At 41.8% G+C, this 12,597-nt stretch overlaps 1 protein-coding gene across 3 annotated transcripts in view; it reads left to right on the top strand.

The window, feature by feature from the left end:
- EPHA4 (EPH receptor A4) overlaps positions 1-12,597 on the top strand; it is a 105,224-nt gene that overhangs the window by 66,778 nt on the left and 25,849 nt on the right. For all 3 annotated transcript variants that reach the window (XM_071437473.1, XM_071437474.1, XM_071437476.1), the window contains exons 6-7: positions 9,951-10,075; positions 11,244-11,403. In XM_071437473.1, the coding sequence (XP_071293574.1) occupies positions 9,951-10,075; positions 11,244-11,403 (285 nt within the window). The remainder of the gene's footprint in view (positions 1-9,950; positions 10,076-11,243; positions 11,404-12,597) is intronic.

The following is a 12,597-nucleotide window of genomic DNA, read 5'->3' as shown; positions in this document are numbered from 1 at the left end:
GGTTTTCAGTATCCAGAGTAAAACCAAAATAATGAAACCCCTTTATAAGTTTAATTATGTGCCACCTATGATGTAATTGGCTACTGACATCATGAACTAAGATTTTAATTTTAAGGTTTATGTGTTTCAGGAAGCTTAGGACTCTTCCCCAGTTTGTACCTCATCACTTTTTTTTTGTTTTTAATGAATAGCAAACATAGGTAATTTTGCTTTTTGTAGCAACACTGTGTGCAGAGGTTTTTCTCTCTCATTGGGTCTATTAATGATTTTTAATTTCCTGAACAAATCTGCCCGTCGTGGGTGAAGAAAAGGGGGTTTAATTCAGTTGTAGTGAAAGGACCTGGTGGGAGAGCTCCAAGTGTGAGTTAAGTGTGCTGTAGTCTGATTCTCTGTGGTACTTTCCAACAGCACAGAGTATCTTTGTTCCCTGGAGAAGAGACACTTTGATGGGGGAGCATGGCAGAGGGTTTTGCAGCATCCTGCAAGAATGAGGATCTCAAGGGCCGTCAGAGCAGTGTTCTTCACAAAGTGCTACTAACCTGAGCCCAGGAAACCCAAACCTTGATTCAATCACAAGCATTTCTCAACAGCACAGAGATGGTATCATGTCAAATCCACCTAACCTTTGTACAGAAGGTACTCCACTGGACTTCCAACTGAGCACTCTGAATATCAACTATAATTAAAATGTACAGCTTGTTCAGCTGAAATGTAAATACATAAATGCAAACCTTCTGCACCAGCCTTTTCTGTGTGATGGAGTTGAAACTAAATATGGCTGAAGTTCCTTACCTTTGGTGGCTTTGAAACAATTTATGCACTCAAGTGTTGAAGTGAGAATTGTGATTTTTATTGTTAAGTGAATCCTTGGTTTGGGTTCTGTTGGGTGCTGCAGGCTCAGGAGGGCATGGCTCAGGCCCAGCCTGCAGTGGCTGTTGGAGCTGTGGATCACAGTGGGAGTAAAATGTTTATAATTTTATTACTTTCTTCCCCCAAGAATCTTGCCATTTCTGACTTTAGATGATTGATCTGAGAAACCCAAATGGCAAAGTCTAAGTCTCTGCTATTACTGCAGCACTTCAGAAACCAGGATGAGGCAATGTGGCCAAATCTATTTATTAAAACAGCGAATGCTGCTTTAGCAGAATGAGTCATGCCATTTATTTATTTATTTATTTTGTTTAGAAGATACTTCAGTATTTCCAAGGCATCTAAGTGGCAAATAGGGCAGAGGCTTCTGCTTGTCTGGATTTTAAAAAGGCTTTTAAGCAGCACTTTTTACAAAATCTAATATTCTTAATGCTGAAGGTAAGTGACAAAGGATGTTACTTAGCACATGTATATACATCATCTAGACATCCATGTTTCAAGTAAATAAGAAGTAACTGTGTGAGAACCAGGGAGAGCAGCATTAGGAGATGCCTTGGGTGCCAAATCACACATTTGCCCCAGAATGAATTAACCTTTATGCCATAAATGTTGGGGTAACCACATGCTCAGGTGACTTGGTGGTAAGTATAAGAAAGGACCAGGGAGCAGAAATGAGGCTTTCTGTTAAGAGATACAGACATGGGGCATCAGGTGAGAGCTGTCCTATGCCCTGTGAGACAAAGGGCTGCCCCTTTGGGCTATTGCAACAGCAGGGTCACTATTTTTTGTTGTTTTATGGATTATTGAAACACTGTTGTAAGAGGTTTGAAAGCTGTGCACAACAAGTGGTTTGCAGGGCACAGATACAGTGCAGTTTGCACAGACACAGTCAGTTATTTCATTGGTTCTGTGCAATTTAGGAACAGCTCTTCCCCTCTTGCGTGTTGACTCATGATGTGTGTGCAAACGTGCCTTAACTGTGGGCAGGAGGATGGCACAATGAAGGAGGAGCAGTGGATGGTTGTTTGATTGAGGAAGGGCTTAGAGAATGAGATGGGGTCTCATTTCAGGGTGACTGGTGTTTCTTTAAGGGTAGCTTTGATTTCCTGGTGGAAGGGGCTGAGGGGGAGTGGAGTTTGTTTACAAAAGGCAGCTCAGCAGATCCTCCTCCTGTGCAAGGGTGAAAGACAGGCTATTTCTGGGCAGGAATTAACTCTGGTGGCTACTTCTGGCTTCCTGGGAGGAACAGCAGGGCATGTGGGTGAGGCAGAGCTGCCCTGAGGGAAAGATGCTAAGTGGAGCATTTTGCTTCAGACTACTTATTTTGAACTGTTGGGGAATGCTCCATTTCCAACTTTATCATCTGCTTTAATAGCTAGGGGCTATGGTCTCTAATTCCTCCTTTCAGCTCCTCCCGAGCCACTGTCCTCAGGGGTGCTGTACATTGTGTCACACCATCAGGGGTTTCTGCTGGTCTGTGCTTGCTTGGACCAGCAGCTGAGAAGTGAGAGGATTATTCCAGCACATCCTTCCCACAAGTGTCCCGCCCAAATTCAGGTCCTGGGGTCCCACCTCTAAGTATGACAGCTCTGGACCACAGCAGTCTCTCTTTGTCTGGACTCCCTGGCCCATTTTTTCTGCTTCTCTCAAGCCAATATAATGCAGTGGAGCATCAGTGTTGGCTTCTTTAGGCTACAAAATTTATTGCTGTTTATACTGGGTCAGATTCCAAGCTCAACCAGAGGGAAGAGTAAGTGCAGCGTGACTTGCTTTGTGACCAGCGGCTCCAAACCTGCTCAGGTCAGACAGCTGCTGACTAATTATCCATCTTAACAAATTACTTATAGCTCTAGAGTTTCTAGAGCAGCTCACCGCTCAAAGTATGTTCACCCTTCCATGTTAATCATTCTAGCATTTAAAATGTTTTGGTGCTGGGATTTTTAAGTGGTTGTGATGTTCAGATAGATTTTTATAGATTGCTTCCAACTGAAAGGCTTGTTTTCCTGTTTGTTTTAAACTGGCATTGGTACATACAGGAAATACACAGTATTCTGCCATGTTTCTCTTGGCAACTATTAAGTTATCCTTGTCAGAACATGCCAACAAGATTTCTTAGCAAGCTAGCAGAAAGAAAACAAGCAGTTTTCAGATGAAACAGACCCCATGCTTGAGTTGTAATACAAATCTCTTGCTAAATGCTATGTAGATTCTATAATCCTTTGGTTTAAGGCAATCTTTGAGATTGTAGGTTGCAGATTCAGATCTTTGGAGTAATTCCAGACCTGCATTGCATAATCTGACATCATTATTTCGCCTTCAAAATTGGAGGAGCCAGTACCTGAGCATAATGTATTGCTGTCAAGAGCTGGCCCTCTTTGATCCCCAGAATGAGCCATCTCCTGGGCTTGCAAAAATCTTCTTCATCCTCCCTTCATTTCTGATGTAAACCACAGGGAATTCTGATCACATCTCAATTCCTATAATAGTTTTCATCTAAATTAGAGGGGTTCTGGTATGTTGAAGTAGTCTGTGCTAAAAGTGACACAGAACTGGATGTGCAGCCCAGAAAATCCACAGGCTCTTTGTGGATGCTCAGCAGCCAGTGCTAGTCGCCAAGAAATGAAGCTGGACTTAGGTAGTAAAAGTACAGCCTCTAATAATCCTCAACTACTACTATTTGTTGCTGCTGAGAGCCTGGGTTTTCCTTCAAGCTTTTGATTTGATGCAAGTCAGAGCCAGCTTTTGTGGTTTGGCAAGTTTTGCAGCACAGGTTCTTTTGGGAGAGGCAAGAAATGAAAACTTTAAAACAGAGGAAATGTTTAAAACATAATAATACTGTGTTAACAGTCTTTAAAATCTCATTTTCTAGCCCCTTTCTTTATGAACACGTCATTACAAACAACTGATGTGAGCTGGTCCCTAGGTTTGAGAGCCTGTCACTTGTTTTCCTCGGAGGTCTGTGACTGGGTTGCAGAGCCTGGAAAGCAAGGGAAAGATCCCTTGTGCCTGTTATTTTGGGATGAAGGTGTCCTGTGAGAATATCCTGTGGCCAAGCTGGTGCTTTCCCTCAGCAGTGTAATTTCTAGCAAGAAGGAGGGAAAGTTCAGCTCAGCAGCATTAGGGCTGGTTAAAGGGATTGGGAGAAGGAGGCCAAGCTCAGCTGTCACACTGCTTCTCCCTTCACTGGCTGGGATTTTGGTGTGTTGGTGGATAACCTGGGGCACTTTACTCCACGGGTGGAGATTTAAAGTCTTTGCTTTAAACACTAAAAGCGTGAACATGCTGCCCTGGATCTTGGCTGTCTCACTCCCCAGGCTGGGAGGTGTTCCTCGCCAGTCGTCATTCCTGGGGGAAGGAGAGGCAGACGGTGGGAAGACAGAGGACTCGGGAATGTCTTGGGAAGCTTCCAGTGGCTTGGTTGAGCAATCAGGCCTCTAGATCCTTGTCCAAGTCCTAACCTGGCCCAATCATCACTAGCACAAATGTTTGCTCCACTTTTACAGAGGGAATAATGAAAAAAGCCCCAAATATGCATGTGGTTAGTTTTTAAAGCACAGAGGCAGCCCACAGACTCTGGCAGGTCCCTGGGAGAAGGCGTAGCTGTCATGCTGACAGTGAGGAATGGGAATGCCAGACTCCAGCTTGGCTCCTCAGACGTGCACAGACATCTAATCTGGGAGTGCACATCACCTCACACATGTGCAGGAGCCTTTGCTGTGCTTATCTTGATGAGCATACATGCCTTGTACATATGCTTTGCATATGTTTGGAACTGTGGTCATGCTAAAATGTTTTCTGGTCCCAGTGAGGCCACATCTGGAGTGCTGTGTCCAGTTCTGGGATCCTCAGTACAAAAACGAAAAAGAGTGACTGGAGAGAGTGCACAAAGATGATGGGGGGTCTGGAGCATCTCTCTTATGAGGAGAGACTGTGGGGTCTGGGCCTGGTTAGTCTGGAGGAGACTGAGGAGATCTCATTAATGCCTACCAATATCTCAAAGGGGTGCCAAGAGCATGGTGCCAGGCTCTTTTCAGTGGTGCCCAGTGATGGGACAAGGAGCAAAGGCCATAAACTAAAACATAAGCAGTTCCTCAGCATGAGGAAGAGCAGCACTGGAACAGCCACCCAGGGAGGTCATGGAGTCTCCCCTTCTGGAGACATTCCAAACCCATTTGGATTAATTTCTGTGTAACCTGCCCAGGTGACCCTGCCTTGGCAGGGGATTGGACTGGATGATCTCCAGAGGTCCCTTCCAACCCTAACAATGCTGTGATTCTGTGAAAGAGAACTGCCTTCTTTTTAATTTAATCTGATAAATATGTTTTAGTTTTATGTAAAACTGTGTAAATAATTTTATGTTACTAAAGAGGCTTGGACATTTCTCTCTTCCCTCGATTTGAAGTTAGTGTGACAGCTAGTCAACTAAAATGCCCTCTTACATGAATAAAAGAATCAGAATCTGGTCCAGAGCATGGGCCTTTAGAAATTATTAAAAATGTATTTGATTCTTTGTGCTGTATATAGTTTTCCTGCTGTGAGATTATTTACTAATATAATTTACAAAATCTCATGTAAACGCCCACAGTGTTACAAGGTAAATAGTCAAAGAGAAAACCTGAAATGTGCCAGGTTCCCTTAAATATGTTGTGTCCTAATCAAGAGAAGATTTTTTTAATGAAAGACCTTTTATTTTCTTGCTTTGATTTCTAAGAGGACTTTTCTTCAGTGTTAGATTCTCAGAAATATTTTCTCTTTTTTTTTTTGCTTTTTTTTTTTTTAAGTAATTAATAATGGAGCAGGCTTTTAGTATCTACCCTGGAAGGTAAAAACCCTTAATCACAGTAACATCATTAGTGCTTTCAAGCATTTAATTTTGCTGCTTGACAAAGTGCATAGCCATTGATAAGAACAAATAAGTGTTGTGTGCAATTGAGGGAATAAAGAAAAGCATGAAAACCCCTAAGCTTCAAGTAATTAAATTTAAATATGTTATTTGAATTTAGCTGAGATAATGTACAAACTGTGGGTATATTTTTCAGTCAGTGAAAGACCCCTTGAGTAAACATGATCCATTTAAATTCAAATCATGGGGAGTGGAAAGTAAACCCCGCTGTGGGTAAGAAGGCATCTTCAATAAAACACTGGGCATTGTGTATCTTTGATATCTGAGTACTCATGTGCTGTAGTTTCATAAAGGGCTGTTTTCACTCATGGATGCCTACATGCCAGAGACTTTATTGCATCTATTTATTTCCTGTTTTTTTTCCTCTTTCTATTCCCCCACCCCTCCTAATTTGAACCAGTAATGAAAAACTGACACTCTGCCTCTGCCATCCTTTAAAGTGCCTCAAAAGTGCAACAATTCAGCACTGGCTAGCCTTGGGACATGGCTTTATGGCATTTGGGTGAAGTTTTTGTAGTACATCTGTGCTCTTTCTCTCTCTGTAGGCCGCAAGCTCAGAACTGAGGTAATAAAACTACTAGTAGGTGTTTAATGGCAGGTTATTGAGGAAGTAGATGAAAGAAAATTGCAACATTCACATCAGGAGGGAGTGGGGTTTTTAAGGGAGAGGAACTGCTGAGCTTTGAACTCAGGAAAGTTACACTTGGTGCTTTTGTTCAAGGAGAGACCCCTTTTTAGACACCAAAATACCTCATTTTGTGAAATGGGCTGTTCTGGTAGAATTGGTGCTTGGTATGTGCAGTCTGTGCACGTGTGGCAGAAAGCTGGCTGTTGTAAGCAGTGATGATTGAGAAACAAGTCATTGCTTACTGCTCCTTTCCAAACATAAAGGAGCAGGGTGGAGGAAAGTGCAAAAGGTGAAGGAAGAAGTGATCTCCCACTCCTTTCCATAAGTTTCATGGGATCTTACTGTGAACACCTTAATTGTGAACATTATTGTTTTTGTTCAAGCTGTCCTCAATGTGTTTTATGTAGGAATGTATGCATCTAATGAACAGTTAGCCCACGCACATAGGAGAGAGTATTCTGTCTTTTATTCTGCTTGTGATCAAAGCATCATTTTACAACCTGTTACACGTTTATCTTCACATCATCCCTAAGAGGCAATTTAAAGGCAAAAGGCAGAAGAAAGAATGTAAATATTTTGCACAAGCTCACTCAGAAGGCTGTGTCTGCTGCCTGGAGTGCCATGTTGAGCTGGCAGTGCTGACATCCTCTTCATCCTGCACAATATTGACCAGACTCTTATGTCCTTTGGTAATACATGTGCAAGGAGAAACTGGTGTTCTTCCAGGAGTCCAGTCTTTCAGGTCAGATGGTGGATCCTGAAAAGCAAGGGTTAAAAATAAACCTGATTTGTAGGGCTATTTGCAAAAATAAAAGGGAATTGGTAAATGAGGATTATATGCAGTGGGATAACTGTAGTATCCTCTGGGTACTGGGTCCAGCTCCTCAAGGTCCTCAGAGTTTCAGCTCACCATCCTATTGCACAGACCACTGTAGGTCTGTGCTGCAGGGATGTCACTCCTGAACAGCTTCTTGCAGTTCTCTAGTTGGACTTTGGCATCCTTAGGATTTCTGTATAGCTATGGAGAGGCAGGGTGTGCAGTCAAAACAAAGGAACAAATGGCTCATCTGCAGAATCCAGGACAAAAGAAGATACTAAAAGTTAAGGAGGATGAATTTGCATATAAAGGGCAGGAAGGGAAAAATATGGCCATTCTTAAAAGTGTAAGGAGTAATGAAGGAATTGATGTACAGGTCCTTTTTGTGTTCTGGAAGCCAGGAGCATGTTGCTTATTGCAGTATGGTGCCATGCCTAAGATCAGCTATCCATTTTTTGTGAGAAGTGAGAAAGCACTTGTTAAGCTATATAAAGCTGAGAGTCTTTCACTAGAAGGCTTAGTTAATATAAATTCTTCTGCTGCAAATAGCCATTTTACAGAGAAGAAATGTGTTTTCATACAGCACTTACCTGCCCAATATTGAAGGACTCACTAAATTCCAATATAGATGCTGGCTGAAATGAAATGGCAAACCAAGGAGGTTAAAGAGAGGATAAAGGAAAGAAAGGGAACTTTCTCTCTACAGTTCTTGAGGTCAGAGCAGCATAAGTGATGGATTCTCAGTAAAAAGAATTGCTTGTCTGCCCTGCATGAGGCAGCGATTAACTAAGCAGATTTCTCTCCGCTTGGTTTATCGGTAATGGCGTGTGCGTGTGTGTTTTAGGGTAACAAATCTGATTTCTAATTTATTAGCTGAGCAGTATTCTTATTGCAGAGGGGAATTAAAAAAAGGTTTGATTCTCTCTTGAGGAAGTGTGAGGTTATTAAGCAGGTTTGCAGTCGTGCCACAGATATAATTTGATGGAGCACACCTGGATCCTCCCTGTTGGCTGTGTGTTTATAGTCTCCTCTGTCATTCAGTATTTGCCTTTGCCTGTGAGAGACAGACAAGGAAAAAAGAGATAAAGGTTTTGGAGGCATTTCTAACAGAGATGCCAAACTGTCAAATAGTAAATCGGGAAGCAGCTCCCTGATGGTTTCACATCAAGAGGAGACACCCTTTTGTGACTGCAGCATCTACCGGTTATTTTCACTTCCATCAGAACTGTCTGATATGGTCAAGTAGGTTTGAGGCTTTCAACATTCAATTTTCCTTTCATTTATAGTGACTGTTTTATTTATTTGCCTTTCTTGGTAGTTTTCAAGGATATCTCTTTCAAGGATACTTTTAACTTTATAACATTTTCATGGATCATCATTCCAAAGTTAAAGGTAGAAAAAGAAACAAAAAGAAAGGGAAGTGGGGGGGAAAAAGAGCAGCTACAGCATCAGGGGACAAAAGAAGAAATATATTCAATTTAGGAAGACCTCTAATCTCTGGTTATACAGGACAGCTTTGTTAGATAAGATTAAAAATTTCATGAATGTCCCTTTTTATCCCTGGAGACTCCACCATTTATACCAGCTATTGTCAGCATCAAAAGAGCTTGATAACAGCTGGCTAGAGATGTGACCACACAGCAACACAACAGCAAGAAAGGGGCAGCCGGGTTCATAAATCTTCAGAAAGCCCATTCCCCAGCTCAGCCATGAATCTGCTGCTATCACAGGCAAAGGGAGAAGGCATTGTCCTCCAGCCAGTCAGAAACCTGAACTTCAGCATTAGCAGGGGCTCTTTAAGCAGTGCACGGTGCACAAAGAGATGTTTTCCATTATCTTCTTCATTGCAGCCTTTATTACTGACACAGATACAGTTTAAAGGGTCTCGGAGTTTAGCTTGTTGCTAGGTAGAGTTTTTCCAAAAATGCTGCAGCCCTTACCCGTGGTGGTGCAATCCTGCTCTTTCTGTTCATGGCATCACTGCAGCACCACGTGGGACAGGGTCAGGAGATGCCATTTTGGCACACACTGGAGCAGTCTCTGGTACCTGTTGGCTGGGAAGGAGCTACCAAAGCCAGAATCTGGCCCTTGGCCATTTTCCAGGGACTGCTCACAGATTTGGGTGTAAGCAGGGCAAGTTATTAGGCACAAATTGGCTCAGATTGTTGAAATACAAGTTTCCTGGTTTTAATGGGAGGGCCCAAATTCATATGTATTCAGCTTTACTCTGGCCTTACTGAATTCAGTGGCAATATTTTCTCATCTTTAGATAAAACAAGATTGGAACTTCAGGTACTTCATAGTTCCTTTAAAGTAAATAGCTAATGGAATAACATCAGTTAATTTTAGGAGATGGAAGAAGAGAGCAAATGACACAGGACAAAAATAAGAGATCCTTTAAGTATCATGATCTCTTATGAAGATTTTTACCTGGGTCTCATGAACACTGCAGTGCTTAGACAACTGTGTTGTTACTTCAAAACCCACCTATCTAGTACTGTCCAGCATCCAAACCCAATCCTTCTTAGAGAAGATTAAATGTCATTTTGATAGAGAAAACAGGAAAAATCTTTAATGTTTCTAATTTCCCCTCACCCCCCGGGAAAAACACAATTTCTGAAAGTGCTCGTGTTGTGAAAGTTACAACTAAAAATACATGTTCCTCATTAAAACTAAATGATTGCTTATAATGTTTCTTTGTTTTTTGTTTTTTTTTTTTTTTCTCCTGGCAGCTCCGTCCCCGATTGCATTGATCCAGGCTAAGGAGATAACAAGGCACAGTGTTGCCTTGGCTTGGCTGGAACCTGACAGGCCAAATGGAGTCATCCTGGAGTATGAGGTCAAATACTATGAAAAGGTACTGCTCAAAAATGGACAAGCCAGGAGTTTCCTTTGGGCTTGGGCACAACTTTTTTACTCCATTCTACTGTGGTTTATTTCCAGATAGGATTCCATCATTTGAAACGAAATAGATTCAGTTTAATAAAATCCAATTAAGGATTTCATGCACTTGAATGGTTGCTTGAAAGAGTAAGACTCATAGGCTGTTCCTGCTGTACAGTATGAATTTATTTTGTTATTTCTTACCTGCCTAGAAATGGAGCTTTTATAGCAATCACATTTATAATGAGAGTCAATAGTGTTGGGCAGAAGTGAGACATTAGCTTTACTTCATAGACAGAAGTATAATAATGAACTATATAAGAGAGTCATAATAATAAGATCTGTTTGCCGACAGCTTCTGCTTAGAGTGATAGCGTGGACTGGCTGGCTTTTAATAGAGAATAAGGAGAGAAAATTAGATTCTTCATACTTTCCAAGTTAGAGGGAGATGTTATTCCTTCAAATAACTTCTCAAGTAGGGAATTATGAAAAGAGCCATTTTCTTTGAAGGGTCTCTGCAAAAATGAACAATTACCTGCTCTTGCTTGTGCGTGCTGTCTCTCACATGCACATGAATACTTCTAATTTTTTTATTAAAAAAAAATCACTTACTTGCTTTCCACATACATTAAAAGGCATCTGCTTTGCAGGGAAGCTAGATTATTATATTTCCTGATAGATTTTTCCAGCCAGAAATAGAATGATTTTTAATAATGGACTTTCTGGAAGATATTTTCTAAGTCTTTTCTTTTTTAAAATATTTTTATCATTTTTTTAAATGGCTTCTGGCTGGTTGGAAGAAAAGGAAAGTGCCAGCATGTGTGAGTAAAACGTGCTTGTTCATCAAGAGGATCCTATTTGAATGCTTGGCTGTTTTCCAAGGGTTTTCATTGTGTGACTTCTTAAATAATCAGTGATATATGAGCATCATACTTACTGCCTCATCCTCCTTTTTTGGCTTGCTCAGAGCCCCGTGCAGCACACAGTGCTAGGGGGATTGAGCAAGGCCAGCAGCAGGAGCCCTCAGGGTGTATTTTGAGAATTCCATTGCTGTTACTCATCTTTGATCAGACAGTTTTGGCAAGGCAGCAGGGTTCCAGGTTCACAGCTTCACTCCATCACCCCGTGCTCTGCCTTGGCAGGACCAGAACGAGCGCAGCTATCGCATCGTGAAAACGGCCTCCAGGAACACAGACATCAAAGGGCTCAACCCCCTGACCTCCTACGTGTTCCACGTGAGGGCCAGGACAGCAGCAGGCTATGGGGACTTCAGTGGGCCCTTCGAGTTCACCACCAACACAGGTAAAGGCATCCCCACCCTGTCCCTCTGCTGCTCCTCCTGCAGGGAGTGCTGATATAATGGGCTGTGTGCGGGGAGTTTCATGCTGGATGCTTGTGTGATAGATGAGTAATGCCATGATTGACTCTCACAATTAATAGACAAATATCATGTATATAGGTTAAGAAAAGTTTTATAGATTTATAGTTGTGTTGTACCCCCTGGCATGGTTATCAAGGGACAATGGGAGGGCTGGCTTGTCACTATGGAACACCTGACCTCCAATCAGGATTTGAGGAAGACATCTCCACCACTGGACAGCAAAGAAGGGGTTGATGGACAGAACTTTGGGAGGGGTTAAAAGGTTAAAAAGGGAAAACCTTCATTGTGAGGGGGCTGAGCACATGGCAGGAAAAATCTTTTGCTCCTGGCACTGTAACCTTTCTTCTTTATTCAGTTTTCTGTTGTATTTTTGAGAAGGTTTAATAAACCTTCCTAAACTATGAAAAGTGAGTAGCTGTTTCTCACACTTGGGCTGTGGTGTGTGTGCTCTGAGAAGATGTTCCTGCATGGCCACATGGCTGTTGGTGAAAGCATGATGCTGGCCCAAGACATCTATTTGGATATGCTGTACCATTGTATTTATTATTTTATGATACTATATTATATTAAAGTATACTAAACTAAACTACACTAAAGAATACAGAAAGGATACTTCCAGAAGGCTAAAAAGATAATAATGGAAAACTCGTGAGTCTCTCCAGAGTCCTGACACAGCTTGACCCTGATTGGCCAATGAGTGAAAACAACTCACACCAGAATCCAATGAAACAATCACCTGTGGGTGAACAATCTCCAAACACATTCCACATGTGAGCAGAACACAGGAGAAGCAAATGAGATAATAGTTTTCCTTTTTCTCTGAGGCTTCTCAGCATCCTAGGAGAAAAATCCTGGGCAAAGGGATTTTTCCAGAGAATGTGAATTCCACATTGTATTGTAGATTCTAGCAGTGACAGTGCTTCACTGTGGTATAGGGAAATAGGCATTCCATAAGCACTTGGAAGCCATTGATGCTTCAGAGATTTTGTTTTCTGAAAAGCAGACATTTGCACATTTCTGGAATATCTTATTTCAAGGAGAATAGAACCCTGTTACTCTCCTTTACAAGCTATTGACACAGATCAGTCAGGTGTCCTACATCAGCTTCCATACTT

Source organism: Agelaius tricolor, unplaced genomic scaffold (assembly GCF_023055355.1).
Source record: "Agelaius tricolor isolate 1412-34295 unplaced genomic scaffold, bAgeTri1.0.p SCAF_12, whole genome shotgun sequence".
NCBI classification, from domain to species: Eukaryota; Metazoa; Chordata; class Aves; order Passeriformes; family Icteridae; genus Agelaius; species Agelaius tricolor.
The sequence above is the reverse complement of the archived record's forward strand: the minus strand, read 5'-3'. Positions and strand labels throughout refer to the sequence as shown.